The following is a 21,116-nucleotide window of genomic DNA, read 5'->3' on the forward strand; positions in this document are numbered from 1 at the left end:
AACAAAGTTCTGTATTGGGAAGCAGGGAATAGGCCATTGAAAATATAACTTAATTATGCAATTCTACCCACCCACAAACATCCCACCATCTCTCTTGTTTGCTAAGTGACTTACCACTTTAACAGAAATGCTTTGTCCTGAGATCAGGTGGCTATACCTAGGAATTTACAAACTAGGCCAGACTCTGATGCTGGAATGAAGTGGGGGGATGGCAGCAAACTTATTCTTCAAATGAGCTGCCCCAAAATAAATCACAGTAATATGTACCTGTTTGCACACATTTCTGTAATTCATGAAGGAGGGAGGCAACCTTCTGCATTTAATTGTACAATTTAACTGTGGTTTGACTGGCCTATTTGTCTCCTTATTCATTTCACCTGTGATTCATTCCCTCCACCCTTTCCAATCAGCTGCTTACTTTAATTTACTGAGTTGTTAGGTAAAGGTTGCAATAGAGATTTGGGGTGAGTTGGGTTTTATTTTAAACCATACTGCTCTTGCGAATTTTACCTCCTGATTTTGCTGGACTGTATAATCTTGGATTGTGGAGGGTAGAAATTCTTTTTAAACTTAGTAGACTTTTTGTTTTTGTATGTGTTGTAAGAACTTGGAATATTTTTCCAAATGGTTTGGCATTTGATTTTTCTCTATTTCAAATTTTGATTTGCCTCTGTTTTACTGAAGGCCATACAATGATTAATGAATGTTTTTTTGGAAGTGTAGGAACATGGAGTTGGGTTTAATGCTACTCTTAAAGTATTGGGCACCTGCCAAGAAATGTTTTTAAAGTACTTTTACTCTTCCCCTTTTGTGGTATGAAAATGTTTCTAGTATCCTATTACCTATGGTTGCTACCTTTTTTTCAAGCAGACAACTGTGGCTTGATGATGTTTGGAGTGTAAGCCACTTGAGCCCTGGGATTCCTATTTCTGAAGGGTGGACTTTAACCGTGAGAGGAGAAAACAAAATCTAAACTTTAGCAGCATTTAAAAACTATGTTGACTGGGCTTGTGGAGGAAATGGGAGGGGTAGACCCATGAAGGTTTTTGCACCAGGGGAGTGGGAGGGCGGACCATGTGCCACATTGGGTGGACCATGTGCCACATTGGGTGGACCATGTGCCACATTGGGTGGACCATGTGCCACATTGGGTGGACCATGTGCCACATTGGGTGGACCATGTGCCACATTGGGTGGACCATGTGCCACATTGGGTGGACCATGTGCCACATTGGGTGGACATGGTTTTGGAGAAGGGGGTGGTACAGAGGCCAGTGTGGAGATTGGATGTGGGGTTGTTGGGGGACTGAGTTTATTTTTGCAAAGATCGGGAAGGTAATTGAGGAATACGTGGGGTTAATTGCATGGGGGTGCTTTTGCAGGCAGTGGTATGGGAGACTCTGAAGGTGGTGGTTGGAGGGGGGGGGATATTGTTTAAGGCCAAGGTGGATAAGGAGGAGAGGGGTGATAGACCAAGATGTTGGAGGTATATGGAGGATACGGATTCAGTGCTTCTGGAGAGAAGGATGAAGCTACAGGTGAGTATTAATCGGTTGTCCATAAGGAAGGCAGTGCACCAAATGAAGCGGGTGAGGGGAGCAGTTAATGAATACGGGGAGAAGTGGGATGTATGTTGGTTAGTCAACTTCGGATGGAGGTGATCAATGGAAAATTGATCAGGTGTGGGATAGGACAGGGAAATTGGTGGTGGGTAAGGATCAGATCAATAGGTGTTCAAGGAGTTTTACGAGAATTTGTATGTAAGTCGGAGCCACCCAGGGGGGATCGGGGGATGTGGGAATTCCTGGATGGTTTGGAGTACCAGAGGTTGGGGGAGGAGGATGGGGCCACATTGAAGGGGGTGATGGGGGAACAGGAGATAAAGGAGGCAATTGGCAGGATGCAGTTGGGGAAGGTAATGAGGTGGGATGGGTTCCAGGTGGAGTATTATAATAGGGCCAGGTTGGTGCTGCTGATGGTGGCGATGTTTTGAGAAGGCGATAGGGAAGGGGGTGCTGCTTCAGACTTTGGAGCAGGCCTCAATCTCCTTGCTGCTAAAGAAGGATCCGACCAGCCTGTGGTTTGTACAGGCTGTTGTTGAAAACTCACCACTATTCTTAGAATCCCCCCTAAAAGGGGCCGGCATTCTTTTTAAAAATAAATTTAGAGCACCCAATTATTTTTTCCATTTAAGGGGCAATTTAGCATGGCCAATCCACCTATCCTGCACATCTTTTGGGTTGTAGGGGTGAAACCCACGCAGACGCGGGGAGAATGTTCAAATTCCTCACGGGCAGTGACCCAGGGATCCAAACCCAAAAGGGCCGACATTCTAAATGGTGAACAGGGATTCTCACTCCCTGACTCCGATGCAGATTTAGATGGGTGCTATTGAGGTCAAACTATATTTTCAAGTTATCCCCTGGTAGAACCCATACCTTCACTGAAGATTTCATCTACTTACCACTTAGTAGCATCGATCCTGGGTCCCGCATTGCTAAGTAAGTAAAGTAGACTTGGGAATAACCACTGTTTCAGGTTAAATTAAGTTATTTTATTATATTTTTTCTTTTAAAAGCTGCAATCACTTTCTTTACAGAAAGGTAAAAAGATATTGCTTCTGGATCCTTCTGGTTGGTTGAAGGGACCTTCAGGCCCAACTTGACAATCAATCTTTTTAAAATCTGGTCTTCTTTAGATGTATTCACTGGTGAGCTCGGTTGCTATGTTTTGTCGATCCTATGTAATGAGCTATGAGAGCTGGCTCTGCCTCTTTAAATTCTAGTCTTCCTTAGATGTATTAGCTGTTTTAGCTCGGCTGTCTTTCCCATGACCGAGCTGGCTGTAAGCTGACTCTGCTTGCTTCTCTTGTTCCTTATCTCCTTCTCTCTGAGTTCAGGTTCTGGTAGTTCCTGCTCTGGTCTCTGGGTTTTTATTCTCTTTCTTACAGTTATTAAGTTTTAATGACTTTATTGTAAAGTAACTATTATTTCACTTTGATTGTAAAAAGTATCTTTGATCTAAACATTCTAATACAACTAAATATTCATTTTGACATGACCTCACCTCTCAGCCCTCTGATTACATTGTTTCCTTTGTGATGTTCAAAGTTCCTTTGTGATATTCAAAAATGTGTTGGTTTCAATAGAGGTGTGAATTTTGGTTTGGTTCCTGTCATTTCTATAGTTTTATTTTCCAATTGTGTCCCCAGCTCATAATTTTGACTTTGATTTTGGCTTTAAATTATGTTTCTCGTAGACTGATAGTCTCCAGTTTTCTTTAATTTACTTGGTGTTAGCAGAATTTCACACCTAGAATTGTTACCAAATTCAACTGAACCTCACCCTTTCCTTTCCAGCTGCTTACTAAGAGAGTTAATTTCAATGAAGGTGTGAAGCATTGCTTTTAGCGCAATGCTAAAAATCCACTTGGTTGTAACTTGAAAGGTTTACATTTATCACCTAACTCCAGTGAAACACTCATCCATGCTTTTCCAGATACTTACTAAGATAGTTACTTTCAATGAAGGTGTGAACCATTGTTTTTCGCTTCATACAAAAATCCTGTGTGTTTGGGAGAAGGAATCTGCATTTTATAATCCTGCACTTTGCAGCTGCTATTAACCCTGTGGGATCTTTCCCTGTACCCTCTCATGTTTCTCTCAGACCAGATATTACCAGACTTCCATGTTTCAAATGACACATCTTTCCATATTTTCATTACCAAAGCCTATATCACTATTGAATGTGGATGCAAAGATGTTGGCAGTTAGGTTGGAGGAGTGCCTCCCGAAGGTGATAGGGAGGACCAGATGGGGTTTGTGGGAGGAGGCAGCTATTGCCGAATTTTAGGAGGTTAAATGTGGTTGTGGCACTGGCGGAGGGGAGGGAGACAGAAGCGGTGGTTGTGCTAGCGCAGAAAAGACATTTGATCGGGTAGAGTGGTGGTACTTGATGGCAGTGTTACGGCGGTTTGGGATTGGGCTGCGATTTGTGGAGTGGGGACAGCTATTGTATACGGAGTCGAGGGCAAGTGTCCGCACAAACCGTACGAGTTTGGGATATTTTGCTCTGCACTGGGGGACCAGGCAGGGGTGTCCTATGTCCCCTCTGTTATTTGCATTAGCAATTGAGCCTTTGGCCATCATGCTGAGTAGTTTTGGGGGTGTGGAAGGCAATAGTATGGGGGAGGTGGAACATATAGGGTGTTGTATGCGGATGATCTATTCCTGTATGTGTCAGAGTAGAGTGCGTCGTTGGGGGTATACTTTAGCTGCTCCAAACCTTTGGTCCTCTTCGAGGTATAAGTTCAATTTAGACAGAAGTGAATACTTTGGTGTCCTGGCGGGGGTGGGGGGTTGCCAATTCGTAGGGCGGTGGCCCACTTTAGATATCTGAAGGTGCAGGTGGCATGTGACTGGGCAGGGCCCCATAGGTACAATCTTGCTAGCTTGGCAAGGTGGGATGGTCTTCCTCTGTCACTGGAAGGTCAGGTGTAGCTGATTTAAAATGACATGTTGCTGCGTTTTTGTTCATATTTCAGTGCTGGACGATCTTTTTACTCGGTGTTTTTTAAGGAGGTGGAGAAGCTAATTACCTCTTTTTTTTTTGGGGTGGCGGGGAGATGGCTAAGATCAGGAAGTTACTTCAGAGAGGACAGCAGACGGGGGGGGGGGGGGGGGGGGCTGGTTGGCGATTTATGGAAATGATTTATTTTCTCTTTATGGGAAGATTCTGGGGGAGGACAAGGTATCATTGGAGGGGATTAAAGCTAAGAGGGAGGAAGAGTTGGGGGAGGGTACGGAGGACAGGCTGTGGTGTGAGATGCTCCATGGTATATCGGATGCACCTCATAAGGGTGAGGATGAGGTGACTCTTTGAGGGGTGGAGGATGCGTGTGAGTGCCGTGGGAGGAGCCCTGCAAACCATGTTCACGTGTTTTGGTCCTGCCCGAAACTGGAGGGGTATTGGCGGGAGGTTTTTAAGGTCATTTTGGGGGTGGTGCATGTGAGGTTCAAACCAGGACCCCTGGAAGCCATTTTCAGCATGTCAGATCTGCCTGGGCTGGAGGTGGGTGCGGGGGCAGATGTCTTAACCTTCACCTCGCTGATTTGCTTGAAGGCGGGTCCTGTTGGGGTGGAGGTCAGCTTCTCCGCCCTGTGCTTCGGTGTGGTGGGGGGACCTGCTGAAGTTCTTAACACTCGAAGGTGAAGTTTGAGCAGAGGGGCAGGTGAAAGGATTCTACAATGCATGGGCATTGTTTATCATGCACTTTCAAGAATTCGATGCCATCGAACATTAGGTGGGGGGGGGGGGGAGGGGTTGAGTATATTTATTGTTTACCGTGCATGGGATGTGCTGACTGTGGATTCTGTTGGTCATTCTTGTTTGTGGAATGTAGGGGTGATGGGGTTTGTATGTTGAGGGGCACACTGGTTGGGGGATTGCTAATGTATTTCTTATTGTTTGTTATACTGTGTTGGTTGTATATTTGATGAAAAAGTGGAAAATGAGGCGAATAAATATATATATTTTAAAACTTGATATACTAACAGAATCAACTCCGTGAGAAAGGTGATAGGTGCACTGCCCCAACAAAACAAAGGGCAACAGAAACTTGCCAAACATCAAATCAAAATTTGATTTTAAAAGATCGATAAAGCCCGTCAACCCCTGCGATGCCCAGCCGCTGCATTTATCGAGCATGTTCTGTTTTAATTTTGGATTCCCAGCATCTGCAGTATTTAGCTTTTATTACCACCTGCAGTGTAGAGATGTTATAGCTCGGTGTCCCACAAGGTTCAAGAGGATCATTTGTTCTGGGCTTTTTTTTTGGTGGTGTGGTGGGGTGGGGGGGGGGGGAGAGGAGGACTTTAAACCTCACGTTCTGTCCCTGCATGGAAACCATTTCGGCGAAATAACCTGAATTTAAATCCTTTTTAATTGCTAGGAAAAATGGGAGACCAAAACCTCCTCACCGAAGTCCCTGCATCTTTAAAGCGTTTGGCCAAATACGTGGTACGTGGCTTTTATGGGGTGGAACATTCCCTCACTCTGGACATTCTCATCCGCTATCCGTGTGTGAAGGAGGAGGATCTGCAGCAACTGCTGAAGTTTGAGAAGAAGCAGCTCCGATCTGTCCTCAACACCCTGAAAGCTGACAAGTTCCTCAAGAGCCGAATAAGAGTTGAAACAAATTGCGAGGGAAAGAGTTCCAGGCATAATTACTATTACATCAACTATAAGCTGTTGGTGGATGTAGTCAAATACAAACTAGACAATGTGCGCAGGAAGATTGAAACAGACGAGAGAAATTCCAGCACCAGGTCATCTTTTAAATGTCCACTCTGCTTCAGCACCTTCACCGATTTGGAAGTCAATCATTTGTTTGACCCCTGCACAGGTGAGCTATGCATTTTATTGCTTTCAGTCCTCATTTGTGTTGTGTGGGCGGGGCGGGGGGGGGGTTAGGGATACAATGTGTTTGAATTCATCCTCTAATAATCCTGTTAAATTATTACTGGAGTTATACTTATTGCTTTGCTCCACACAATGATCATTTGAATTATAACGCAGCAAGTTAAATTTCAATAATTTGGTATTTTCCAAATGTTGGGCTTCAGAGATTCTCAAATGTTTTGTGCAATGGTGCATGGACTGGAGCATTCCCTTTTAACTGAACTTGGTTCTGAGGGTCAGTCTCCACCAGCAGTTTTGATGGGGCGGGGAGGGTGGCAGCTATAGCTTCAACCTGCTCACCAAAGGGATTTATAGCCCACAAGCGCCTAACACATTGGCCCTGAGTTGTAGAAAGCGCACACACACACAACGGTCCAAATGGCCTCCTATGCTGTATGATTCTTTTCTGTAGCTGTTCTTGTCTGCTGTTTCTATAAAACCTATAGGCAATTTTAACTGCACATACTGTCATACTGAGGTGGAAGAAGATGCCTCTGCAATACCTAAACGAGATGCCCAAACCATTCTGGCAACATTTAATGAACAGATTGAACCAATTTATGCACTTTTACATGAAACAGAAGATATTGCTCTTTCACATGAGCTCCTCGAACCCCAACCAACTGAGATTCCAGAACTGGCACTAAGGTAAAATGTTTATCAGATCCAATTCTGTTTGGTATTGTACTGCCTGCCAATATAAACCATATATAGCAGATTGTATTTTCTCTGGTTAAAGGATACTCAAAGCTGTGTGGTAGTCTAGCAACCGAGTAGTAATACATTTTGAAATAGCAGCTTATTCATCTTCTAGTCTATCTATTTGGTACTGGGTAATGAACCAGGCCAGGTGTTAGATTTGGAGGTAGGTGAGCACTTTGGTGATAGTGACCACAATTCGGTTACGTTTACTTTATCGATGGAAAGGGACAGGTATATACCGCAGGGCAAGAGTTATTGCTGGGGGAAAGGCAATTATGTTGCGATGAGGCAAGACTTAGGATGCATAGGATGGGGAAGGAAACTGCAGGGGATGGGCACAATTGAAATGTGGAGCTTGTTCAAGGAACAGCTACTGTGTGTCCCTGATAAGTATGTACCTGTCAGGCAGGGAGGAAATGGTCGAGCAAGGGAACCATAGTTTACTGAAGTAGTTGGATCACTTGTCAAGAGGATAAAGGAGGCTTATGTAAAGATGAGACATGAAGGTTCAGTTAGGGCACTTGATAGTTACAAGTTAGCCAGGAAGGACCTAAAGAGAGGGCTAAGAGGAGCCAGGAGGGGACATAAGTCCTTGGCAGGTAGAATCAAGGAAAACCTTAAAGCTTTCTATAGGTATGTCAGGAATAAAAGAATGACTAGGGTAAGAGTAGGGCCAGTCAAGGGCAGTAATGGGAAGTTGTGCATGGCGTCCAAGCAGATGGGAGAGACACTAAATGATTTTGTTTTTATCAGTATTGACACAGGAAAAAGACAATGTTGTCGAGGAGACTATTGAGATACAGGCTACTAGACTAGATGGGATTGAGGTTCATAAGGAGGAGGTGTTAGCAATTCTGGAAGGTGTGAAAATAGATAACTTCCCTGGGCCGGATGGGATTTATCCTCTGATTGTCTGGGAAGCTAGGGAGGAGATTGCAGAGCCTTTGGCTTTGATCTTTGTCGTCATTGTCTACAGGAATAGTGCCAAAAGACTGGAGGATAGCAACTGTTGTTCCCTTGTTCAAGAAGGGGAGTAGAGACAACCCTGATAACTATAGACCAGTGAGCCTTACTTCTATTGTGGGCAAAGTCTTGGAAAGGATTATAAGAGATAGGATTTATAATCATCTAGAAAGGAATAATTTGATTAGGGATAATCAACACGGTTTTGTGAAGGGTAGATCGTCCCTCACAAACCTTTATTGAGTTTTTTGAGAAGGTGACCAAACAGGTGGACAAGGGTGAAGCAGTTGATGTAGTGCCATATGGATTTCAGTAAAGTGTTTGATAAGGTTCCCCACGATAGGCTATTGCAGAAAATATGGAGGCATGGGATTGAGGGTGATTTAGCGGTTTGGATCAGAAATTGGGTAGCTGTAAGAATACAGGGTGGTGGTTGATGGGAAATGTTCAGCCTGGAGTTCAGTTACGACTGGTGTACCACAAGGATCTGTTTTGAGGCCACTGCTGTTTGTTATTTTTATAAATGACCTGGAGGAGGGCGTAGAAGGATGGGTGAGTAAATTTGTGGATGACACTGAAGTTGGTGGAATTGTGGACAGTGCGGAAGGATGTTACAGGTTACAGAGGGACATAGATAAGCTGCTGAGAAGTGGCAAATGCAGTTTAATGCAGAAAAGTGTGAGGTGATTCATTTTTGAAGGAGTAACAGGAATACAGAGTACTGAGCTAATGGTAAGATTCTTGGTAGTGTGGATGAGCAGAGATATCTCTGTGTCCATGTACATAGACCCCTGAAAGTTGCCACCCAGGTTGAGAGGGTTGTTAAGAAGGCGTACGGTGTGTTAGCTTTTATTGGTAAAGGGGATTGAGTTTTGGAGCCATGAGGTCACGTTGCAGCTGTGCAAAACTCTGGTGCGGCCGCATTTGGAGTATTGCGTGCAGTTCTGGTCGCCACATTATAGGAAGGATGTGGACGCATTGGAAAGGGTGCAGAGGAGATTTCCCAGAATGTTGCCTGGTATGGAGGAAGATCGTATGAGGAAAGGCTGAGGGACTTGAGGCTGTTTTCGTTAGAGAAGAAGGTTAAGAGGTGACTTAATAGAGGCATGCAAGATAGGGTGGACAGTGAGAGCCTTTTTCCTTGGATGGTGATGGCTAGCACGAGGGGACATAGTTTCAAATTGAGGGGAGATAGATATAGGACAGATGTCAAAGGTAGGTTCTTTACTCTGAGAGTAGTAAGGGTGTGGAATGCCCTGCCTGCAACAGTAGTGGATTCGGCAACATTAAGGGCATTTAAATGGTCATTGGATAGACATATGGATGATAATGGAATAGTGTAGATGGGCTTTAGAGTGGTTTCACAGGTCGGCGCAACATCGAGGGCCGAAGGGCCTGTACTGCGCTGTAATGTTTTATTGTCTATCTGGATAAATTAAATGTTTTGTGTTCTAGTCTGCAGCACATACTGCTTAAATCGGTACAGACCAGGGGTGGGATTCTCTGAGCATCTGTGCCAAAATCACACGCAGCACAGAATGGGCGTCAGGCCCGGGATTGGATCCAACGCCGCTCCCACTAGTCTCAATCGCGCGGTCGACGCGGTGCTGGCTGGGGGCCATGGGGCCCCGCAGCGATTCTCCTACTACAACTGGCCGTATTCCTGCTGGCGTGGTTCTCTCATGGTTCCACCCAGTGGGAACCTGGTGTAGCGGCTGCGGACTCAGTCCGCGGCCGCCCTGGAGGGGGGGGGGGGGGCAGGGGGGGATCATTCACCGGGGGGGCCTCAAGGACAGCCAGGCTATTGATCAGGGACCACCGTTTCGTGGGCATGTGCAATCTGGAAGGGGCCTATCTTGGCGCCAGTCCGCGCAGGATGACTGACACGGGCCTCTACTGTGCGCATGCACGGACCTCCAATGAAAAGTGCAGGGCCCTGTATCGGCAGCCAGAGCTGTGAGGACTACGGGGCTCTGCTAGCCCCCTACAAATTGGAGAATCACCCTGGACTTTCTCCAGGTAAGTCCAGAGTGATTCACGTGCATTATTACTCCAACATTGGGACATAGCTCCATTATTGGAGAATCCCACCCCAGAACTTGTTCAACTAAATATTACCAAAGCAAATTAATTGATAAGTTTGAGTACTGCTATTCAAAAATGTTGTTTAATGATGCAACTCCTGCGAGATGTTCAGGGTCCTCCTATTTCAAAGTAGCCAAAGGAAAATACCAACTCTTGTACAATTAACCAGTGTGTACAAATTTGTTATTGGTTATATGTCTAATTTTGCCTCCACCTAGATTGGATAGCTGCAGGTTCAAGTCCTTATGACGTTTGAATCAACTGAAGGTTGTCATAAGAGTGAATTTAGGTGGTTGGTAATCCGCCTTCCAGAACCAAGGACATTTCCATTTGCAAAGCTTTAGTTAGTACCTGTGAGGTATATTAGAGCACAGTTTATTAAATGACATGTGAATCATTAAAAGATGCTTTTTTTATGCACTGGTTTATTTTTCCCTCAGCCATAATCAGAAGATACAAAATCTTAAAAATAATGCTCATCCGGAAAGATGGTCAAACAAAGTTTGCAGTGACCTCTATGAACAGAACATTGTAGTAAATGTCCAAGAATCTGATGTCAAAACTAAGAAACCTTTAAAGCCTATTAAGGCACAGCCTATCTGGATGACTACAAGTACTGTTGATGGGGCTGCTTTGGATATAGTGGAGAACGCAGCTGGTGAGTATATATGTGTTTCCGCAGTCCAGATGTTTTGAAAAATCGTTAAAGGAACCAGTCTGATTTTAGCAATTGCAACTCATTTAGAATTTCATATCTTCAGATAAAACAACACAATGCACCCAAGGTGTGTATAGTAAGTGCACTCTTTCCCCAGTAACTGCAGCTGTCAGCTTGGCTCCGTTGGTAGTGTGTACCAAGTTTAAAAAATTATTCCTGGTCCAGCACTTGCATCCAAATATCTGTACTTTCAGAGTTGTCATTTTAGATCAGACTTGTACTGCTTTAAAATAAATGGCTATTAATCTCATGGCTATATGTGGAACGCTGCAATGGATAAATAGCTGCCAGTGTTGAATAATTTTTTTTTTGTTTTTGTTTGGTAGTATTTCATTATATTCTGTTGTCATGGGCTCAAGGGTGTGGATCACCCATTAGTGTTTGGAATTCGAGGTGTTACTTCTGATTTTCACCATGTTACTTCCTGCGTGCTGCTCTTCCAGTGAAGAAATACAAAGTCCCCTCTGCCAGCCATGCCTCGTTGCACCAGAGGGCATTATTGAATTTCTGGGAAGTCTTGTGAATTTTCACTCTCCCTTAGGCCTTCCATGGAACTCTTTTTCCTGGAAACTGACTTATTGGCACTGGACAGTCTGTGTTACCTTGTTGACATCCTGAGCTTGACATCCTGAGCTACCTTGTATGGAAGTGTCACCTGCAGAAATGTCCCCATATCAAATTAGGAATGGGATTTGTGACCTTTGTGCTTGAGGAGCAATTCCAGGACCACTGTGGATATTGAGGTCTGTCACTACTTTTTTGATTTCCTGTTCTTTGCCACTTGACATCCATGAATAGAAAAATCTTGTTACAATATGTAGAAAAGCCCAAACCAGTGTGCTTTAGCCTTGCAAATGAATCATTAGCAAAACTGTTTTAATACCAAGCCACAAACACATGGCAGGCCAGTACTGCCGAGAGTGATTCACTGCCGAGAGTGATTCAACAGCACTGTAGAATTCTCATTGTTTATGCTTGCTACTGTTTATTTTCTGTACCATAACCTCCCATGCCATTCATAACTTGGGAGCATACATTATTTCCTTGTACTCTTGGTTTTTTAAAAAATTCAAATATTTAATGTTTCTTTTTTCAAACTTTGAGCCTTTTATAAAGCGTTAACATGACAATACGGTATGCCTTTGCCTGCTGGTGATGTCCATATCCCAAGAATGAATCCACAAAACATTACTAATTTTAAACCTTCATGTTCCCATTTTAGTGTTTAAATTAAGGTTTGAATAGCTGCGTGATTTTTATTCTGCTTTTTTGAGATAATCTGATAGTACCGCAAGCAAAATGAATCTCTCTTCCAATCCCAGTGTGAATATGCAACATGGCAACAAACCGGAGAGATATTGTAAAGATTCATGTAGGAAATGGGAGCTATTTCAGCATAACATAATGCTGAGTGCATTTAGTTTGCTTCAGTTGGGACTAGTTTTTTTTAAATTTCTAGACTAAGCTAACTTGTTATCTTAATACTGACAGGGTGATAACAAGTTTGTGCCAAATATTTGATCATCTGCTCTCCACCCAGCCCCAGAAGCTGAGCCTGCTGTAATATCAGTATTGCTGTGCAGAATGAAAATCGGGTGCTCTAGATTATAATTAAGAAATTCTCCCTATTAAATGCACCTAAATCCTTTAAATTGTAGTGTGATTGCATGACTGGAAATGGCTTTTGAGTATTTGTTCAAAATCCACTTTTTGTTTAAATATTCTAGAACCTGCTGCTACTGAAACACATGACCAAAGTACAAATCGTAACAGCAAGACTTCAAATTATGAGGTCATAAAAACACTTATGATTCATGAGAAAAAAACATTAACTGGCTCAACCGTCACTTCTTCAAATGCAAATCGCAGCGAAGCAGACAGTGAGACCAGCGAATCGGAGGACGAGTCAAAGAATGCAAGACCACAGCCAAACCTCCAGGAAGAGGAGTTTGAGCAAGAGAAACTTATGGTTAAGGTTGCTGGAAAGCTCCACCTCTTCAGTGATCTTAGTCAAAATCCTGAATTAGTATCTTTGATGACTGAAGAAGAACGAGAGAGTTACATTAGTACTTGTCAAGAGATGTTCCATTTAATGTATGATTAACATCTGATGTATTGATTTCAGTATTATTACATAAAATCTGAGTTTATCTGGGTGCAGGATAAGTAGCCGGACAATAGTTGGCCTTTTGGTTTATCTGAATCAAAATGAGTTGAGTAGAATGCTAACCATTAATTTCACTACGCAACTAAGCTTGTGTGATTATTAACTTAATCTAACTCCTTCTCCATGTGAATTAATACTAAATTCTAATATTTTTCAAGCTGAAGGATGTCATTTAGCTGAAAAATACTTTCCAAAAGCCAAGGGTCAGTTTTAAGTAACTACCCTTGATGCTGCTGTATTCCTTTTTTTTTTTTGTAACCAGCTTATGTATTCTGCTTCTTTCCACCATGTGTTCTGACCTTCTGAATGTCCACATATGACATCTACTTTGGATTATATTTCAAAATATTTAAATGGATCAAGCGTATGGCAATCTGCACTAGCTACTCTTTTTTGGTATCAAAATAGACTCTCAATTCTGCCTACTAGTCCTCAAGCTCACTTTCCTTTTGAAACTTACATTTATTGAGGGTTTTACTATGTTAACAAACAATGCCACCACAGGAATGGTAAAAAATAAAAGTAAAGGCTCACCGTGTGTAAATATGGAGAGAAATAGCTGTCCACGTGTGTTGATGCAATTATTAGATGTAACTTGATTCCTCTAAAAGCCCCACAAAGCAGAAGAGAGCTATCAAAGCAGGATAAAATGGTGCACATCTTCCACGCAGCAGCAATTGCTCACACTTATGATCAGTGTACAGGATCATTTTTTTTTTGTGCCATGTTTGGGGATGCCAATAGAACATCACAACCTGATCCCCTCAGACATCAGACCATTATCCCCACCTATTTATTTAAAAAAAACACAAAAGAAAACTTGAGAACCCCAGTTCTAAAGGAAAGTTTCATATATACCCCACAGTGCAACATAACCCCAATTTCAGGCCCAAAAGAGAAAACAAAAAACTGCTTGATCAAATAAGCATCCTGAACACAAGGGAGGTAACTAGATACCTGTGAAGTACAGACCTCTGCTCAACCTTAGCCCCCTAGTCACAGAAGAGTCCTCACAGGATGTCTCTAATAAGTACTTTGAGCTAGACTACTTCAAGAAGGGGCATCCCAAGTTCCAGGGGGCACCAGGATCGGACCTAGCCCAGCACCGGGCCTAGCCCAACCACAGAACCGGGCCTAGCCCAGCATCCTTATGGCCTCCAGCACAGCCCAAAACCTCTTGTTACTGGTTAACCATGTCATCCAGCCCCACGGTCTACCCATCACCCTACCCTGGCTTCACTCATCTTCATTATGAAGAAAATAAGGGGTGTCAAAAAAGCACTCCCCTCCCATAACTCCAATGATTATAACACACTTTATGCCAATTTTTTTTTAACATAAATTTAGAGTACCCAATTATCGTTTTCTCAATTAATGGCCAATCTACCTGTCCTGAACATCTTTTGGGTTGTGGGGGTGAGACCCACACAGACACAGGAGAATGTGCAAACTCCACACGTACAGTGACCCGGAGCCAGGATCGAACCTGTGTTCTCGGTGCTTTGAGGCAGCCATGCTAACCACTGCGCCACTATGCTGCCCTCACAATGACAAAAATAAGTAAAACTGTGCATAGACCAAATTTCACGCTCCGGCTCCTAAATGACTCTCAGCCTAGGGGGCTGGGTGGGAGGAGACACCCGCTTAGCTTAGCTACCTCCAATCGCTCCCGGCGGGAGGGCCACAGAAACCCGCTTAGCTTAGCTGCCTCCAATTGCTCGCGGGGGTGGGGCAAGACGCCCGCTTAGCTTAGCTACCTCTAATCGCTCACATGAGCATTGAGCATATGATAATATAAGGTATTAATTAAGGTGATAATATAAGATAATATTGGGCAGAAGGCCCAACTGACCACAGGCCTCGAAGACCAGATGCCCATGCTCCGTTGAACCTTATGCACCCAGCCTCCAAATCAAGATTACTAAAATATGCCAGCGAGTCCTCAAACTCAATTGAAGCTTGCCTCCCAATTCCCGGCAGGTAACGGGTTCATGGACACAGCTTGCCTGGCCCCTACCTCCTGAATCCGTCAGGATAGATGGCACATCATGCAGCAGGATCTTAAAGGCAGGCCCTTATCAGGGAATGTGCTCTTCCGACTACAAGAATTCTCTCGTGTATCCACCATTCTTCCAAGATTGAAGACGGGGTGGAGTGGCGGTACCTATTTGAGGTCCTGGAAAGGTTTTGGTTCGGACCCAAGTTTGTGGCATGGATGCGATTGTTATATGTGGCACCGAGGGCAAGTATGTGGACCAATGATATGGGTTCATGGAACTTTGAACTACACGGGAACAAGGCAGGATGCCCACTGTCACCGCTGCTGTTTGCGCTGGCTATATAATCTCTGGCCACGGCTCTTAGGAGGTTGACAGAGTGGCAAGGAATTACGAGTAGACGAAGGGAGCATTGGGTGTCGCTCTGTGCTGATGATCTACTATTAGATCTGTTTATTGTCACGTGTACCGAGGTACAGTGAAAAGTATTTTTCTGTGAGCAGCTCAACAGATCATTAAGAACATAAGAACATAAGAACTAGGAGCAGGTGTAGGCCATCTGGCCCCTCGAGCCTGCTCCGCCATTCAATTAGATCATGGCTGATCTTTTGTGGACTCAGCTCCACTTTCCGGCCCGAACACCATAACCCTTAATCCCTTTATTCTTCAAAAAACTATCTATCTTTACCTTAAAAACATGTAATGAAGGAGCCTCAACTGCTTCACTGGGCAAGGAATTCCATAGATTCACAACCCTTTGGGTGAAGAAGTTCCTCCTAAACTCAGTCCTAAATCTACTTCCCCTTATTTTGAGGCTATGTCCCCTAGTTCTGCTGTCACCCGCCAGTGGAAACAACCTGCCCGCATCTATCCTATCTATTCCCTTCATAATTTTTAATGTTTCTATAAGATCCCCCCTCATCCTTCTAAATTCCAATGAGTACAGTCCCAGTCTACTCAACCTCTCCTCATAATCCAACCCCTTCAGCTCTGGGATTAACCTAGTGAATCTCCTCTGCACACCCTCCAGCGCCAGTACGTCCTTTCTCAAGTAAGGAGACCAAAACTGAACACAATACTCCAGGTGTGGCCGCACTAACACCTTATACAATTGCAACATAACCTCCCTAGTCTTAAACTCCATCCCTCTAGCAATGAAGGACAAAATTCCATTTGCTTTCTTAATCACCTGTTGCACTTGTAAACCAACCTTCTGTGACTCATGCACTAGCACACCCAAGTCTCTCTGAACAGCGGCATGCTTTAATATTTTATCGTTTAAATAATAATCCCGTTTGCTGTTATTCCTACCAAAATGGATAACCTCACATTTGTCAACATTGTATTCCATCTGCCAGACCCTAGCCCATTCACTTAACCTATCCAAATCCCTCTGCAGACTTCCAGTATCCTCTGCACTTTTCGCTTTACCACTCATCTTAGTGTCATCTGCAAACTTGGACACATTGCCCTTGATCCCCAACTCCAAATCATCTATGTAAATTGTGAACAATTGTGGGCCCAACACGGATCCCTGAGGGACACCACTAGCTACTGATTGCCAACCAGAGAAACACCCATTTATCCCAACTCTTTGCTTTCTATTAATTAACCAATCCTCTATCCATGCTACTACTTTACTCTTAATGCCATGCATCTTTATCTGATGCAGCAACCTTTTGTGTGGCACCTTGTCAAAGGCTTTCTGGAAATCCAGATATACCACATCCATCGGCTCCCCGTTATCTACTGCACTGGTAATGTCCTCAAAAAATTCCACTAAATTAGTTAGGCATGACCTGCCCTTTACGAACCCATGCTGCGTCTGCCCAATGGGACAATTTCTATCCAGATGCCTCGCAATTTCTTCCTTGATGATAGATTCCAGCATCTTCCCTACTACCGAAGTTAAGCTCAATGGCCTATAATTTCCTGCTTTCTGCCTACCTCCTTTTTTAAACAGTGGCGTCACGTTTGCTAATTTCCAATCCACCGGGACCACCCCAGAGTCTAGTGAATTTCGGTAAATTATCACTAGTGCATCTGCAATTTCCTTAGCCATCTCTTTTAGCACTCTGGGATGCATTCCATCAGGGCCAGGAGACTTGTCTACCTTTAGCCCCATTGGTTGCCCATCACTCCCTCCTTAGTGATAACAATCCTCTCAAGGTCCTCACCTGTCATAGCCTCATTTCTATCAGTCGCTGGCATGTTATGTGTCTTCCACTGTGAAGACCGATCCAAAAAACCTGTTCAGTTCCTCAGCCATTTCCTCATTTCCCATTATTAAAACTCCCTTCTCATCCTCTAAAGGACCAATATTTACCTTAGCCACTCTTTTTTGTCTTATATATTTGTAAAAACTTTTACTGTCTGTTTTTATATTCTGAACAAGTTTACTCTCATACTCTATCTTACTCTTCTTTATGGCTTTTTTAGTAGCTTTCTGTTGCCCCCTAAAGATTTCCCAGTCCTCTAATCTCCCAGCAATCTTTGCCGCTTTATATGCTTTTTCCTTCAATTTGATACTCTCCCTTATTTCCTTAGATATCCATGGTCGATTTTCCCTCTTTCTTCCGTCCTTCCTTTTTGTTGGTATAAACCTTTGCTGAGCACTGTGAAAAATCGCTTGGAAGGTTCTCCACTGTTCCTCAACTGTTCCACCATAAAGTCTTAGCTCCCAGTCTACCTTAGCTAGTTCTTCTCTCATCCCCTTGTAATCTCCTTTGTTTAAACACAAAACACTAGTATTTGATTTTACTTTCTCACCCTCCATCTGTATTTTAAATTGCACCATATTGTGATCGCTCCTTCCGAGAGGATCCCTAACTATGAGATCATGAATCAATCCTGTCTCATTACACAGGACAAGATCTAGGACCGCTTGTTCCCTCGTAGGTTCCATTACATACTGTTCTAGGAAACTATCGCGGATACATTCTATAAACGCCTCCTCAAGGTTGCCTTGACCGACCTGGTTAAACCAATCGACATGTAGATTAAAATCCCCCATGATAACTGCTGTACCATTTCTACATGCATCAGTTATTTCTTTGTTTATTGCCTGCCCCACCATAACGTTACTATTTGGTGGCCGATAGACTACTCCTATCAGTGACATTTTCGCCTTACTATTCCTGATTTCCACCCAAATGGATTCGACCTTATCCTCCATAGCACCGATGTCATCCCTTACTATTGCCTGGATGTCATCCTTAAATAACAGAGAAACACCACCTCCCTTACCATCCACTCAGTCCTTCCGAATAGTTTGATACCCTCAGATATTTAACTCCCAGTCGTGACCATCCTTTAACCATGTTTCAGTAATGGCCACTAAATCATAGTAATTTACGATGATTTGTGCCATCAACTCATTTACTTTATTCCGAATACTACGAGCATTCAGGTAAAGTACACTTATGTTGGTTTTTTTACCTTTGTTTTGAATCTTAACATCTCCAGTGTTATTCCTTTTGTTATTACTGGGCCTATTCACTGAGCTCCCCTCAGTCACTGTACCTTGTACTGTCGCCCTTTTAGATTTTTGACTATGTCTTCTCTGCCTTGCACTTTTCCCCTTACTTCCTTTTGCTTCTGTCCCTGTTTTACTACCTTCCAACTTCCTGCATCGGTTCCCATCCCCCTGCCACATTAGTTTAAACCCTCCCCAACAGCTCTCGAAAACACATCGGTTCCAGTCCTGCCCAGGTGCAGACCGTCCGGTTTGTACTGGTCCCACCTCCCCCAGAACCGGTCCCAATGCCCCAGGAATTTGAATCCCTCCCTCTTGCACCATCTCTCGAGCCACGCATTCATCCTATCTATCCTGACATTCCTACTCTGACTGCCTCGTGGCACTGGTAGCAATCCAGAGATTACTACCTTTGAGGTACTACTTTTTAGTTTAACTCCTAACTCCCTGAATTCCGCTTGTAGGACCTCATCCTGTTTTTTACCTATATCATTGGTGCCTATGTGCACCACGACAGCTGGCTGTTCACCTTCCCCCCCCCCCCCCCCCCCAGAATGTCCTGCAGCCGCTCCGAGACATCCTTGACCCTTGCACCAGGGAGGCAACATACCATCCTGGAGTCTCGATTGCGTCCACAGAACCGCCTGTCTATTCCCCTTATGATCGAGTCCCCTATCACTATAGCCCTGCCATTTTTCTTCCTGCCCTGCTGTGCAGCAGAGCCAGCCACGGTGCCATGAACCTGGCTGCTGCTACCTTCCCCTGGTGAGCCATCTCCCTCAACAGTATCCAAAGCGGTATATCTGTTTTGCAGGGAGATGACCGCAGGGGACACCTGCACTGCCTTCCTACTCTTGCTCTTTCTTTTGGTCACCCATTTTCTATCTCCCTCAGTAACCTTCACCTGCGGTGTGACCAACTCGCTAAACGTGCTATCCACGACCTCCTCAGCATCGCGGATGCTCCAAAGTGAGTCCATCCGCAGCTCCAGAGCCGTCAAGCGGTCTAACAAGAGCTGCAACTGAACACACTTCTTGCACGTGAAGGAGCCAGGGACAGTGGACGTGTCCCTGAGCTCCCACATCGCACACGAGGAGCATGACATGGGTCTGGGATCTCCTGCCATGTTTTAAACCCTTGATAAACTTAAACAACTAGAATTTCAAAATAAAAATAAGTAAATTAGACAATAAAAAGAAAAAGAGAGACTACGTACCAGTCACTACCAGGGTTAAAAAGCACCTCCTCACACTCTGCACCGAATTACCTCACTGCACCAAATTACCAAGTTTCAATCCCCCACTCTGGATGAGTCTCACTCCGGATGAGTCTCCTGGAAAAGTGCTCGCTTACTGTGTGTGCTGTCTGTCTGTCTTTTATACAGACCTCAGCTAACCGATGACTCAAAAAATACGTTAACTTCAAAGAGAAGAATACAATGTGCCCCTAAACAGGCCTCAGGTGATTGACAGATAACTGCCTCTCAGCAATTAGGGTGGGGGCAGCTTCAACCAATCAGACACTAAGCTCCACACTGCACTTTTAACTTAAGTACATGAAAAGGAAAGGAAATAAAATAAATTACATAATTGGACTATTTTGAGCCTGCTGGAGAGCATGGAGTGTATCACGGGCTCATTGGAGAAGTTTGGGGTGTTTTCAGGATACAAGTTAAATGTAGGGAAAAGCAAAGCATTCCGGTGAATGTGTTGGGTCAGCATGCCAATTTAGTGGGGAGGCCATTTAAGGTGGCTAGAGACAGGTTTAGATACCTGGGATTCAGGTACCAAGGGAATGGGCGATGCTTCACAAATGGACTTTAACAAAGTTGGTGGAAGAGGCGAGGGAGGATCTCGAGAGGTGGGACACGGGACTTCTGGTTGCGGCTATGCCTGGGTAGGTCGCACGTTCGGCAGCTCCTGCCGAAAACAGACTTTTGGGCCCTTTTAAGGAGCCCCAGCAGCACTTGTTGATGATTCCCGGTGTGGGAAGACGGCAGTAAGGTCCCCCCAGCACTGTATGGAGTGGTCCAGGAGTGGTGCGGTCAAAAAAGGGGCATTAGAGAAGAGAGGAGAACGAGTGCGAAAAAGCAAGATGGCGGCGGTGGAGACCAGGCAGCGTGGGCTCAATGGTCGCGGGAGCAGCAAGAGTTTCTATGAAGCTGCTTTGCGGAATTGAAGGCAGAGATGTTGGCCCCTTTGAAGGCGTCGATAGAAAGGCTGGTAGAGATCCAGAGGTGCAGCAGAAGGTCTCTGATAACGAGGACAAGATACTGGGCCTGGCAGTGAAGGTGGAGGCGCACGAGGTGCTCCATTAAAAGTGGCAGGAGAAATTCGAGGATCTGGAGAACAGGGCGAGAAGGAAGAATTTGCGGATTTTGGGTCTCCCTGAAGGTGCGGAGGGGTCGGATGCTGGGGTGTATGTAGCCACGATGCTGAGCACGCTGATGGGTGCGGGAGCCTTCCCGAGGCCCTTGGAGCTGGACACAGAGTCCTGGCGAGGAGGCCAAGGGCGAATGTGGTGGTGAGGTTTCACCGTTACACCGACAGGG

General features: G+C 44.5%; 1 protein-coding gene across 2 annotated transcripts; it reads left to right on the forward strand.

The window, feature by feature from the left end:
* The first annotated feature begins 394 nt into the window (after nt 1-394).
* On the forward strand, nt 395-14,325 carry LOC119962871 (general transcription factor IIE subunit 1-like). Of its 2 annotated transcripts, none has more exons than XM_038791081.1 (5): nt 395-464; nt 5,950-6,402; nt 6,905-7,106; nt 10,649-10,866; nt 12,654-14,325. In XM_038791081.1, exons 2-5 carry the CDS (start codon nt 5,955-5,957, stop codon nt 13,028-13,030), a joined length of 1,245 nt encoding a protein of 414 aa, XP_038647009.1. In that variant the 5' UTR covers nt 395-464; nt 5,950-5,954; the 3' UTR covers nt 13,031-14,325. The 2 variants fall into 2 exon arrangements, with proteins under 2 accessions (XP_038647009.1, XP_038647008.1); XM_038791080.1 differs by lacking the exon at nt 395-464 and adding an exon at nt 470-551.
* The last annotated feature ends 6,791 nt before the right edge of the window (nt 14,326-21,116 follow it).

This window comes from Scyliorhinus canicula, chromosome 3 (genome assembly GCF_902713615.1).
Source record: "Scyliorhinus canicula chromosome 3, sScyCan1.1, whole genome shotgun sequence".
Classification (NCBI taxonomy): Eukaryota; Metazoa; Chordata; class Chondrichthyes; order Carcharhiniformes; family Scyliorhinidae; genus Scyliorhinus; species Scyliorhinus canicula.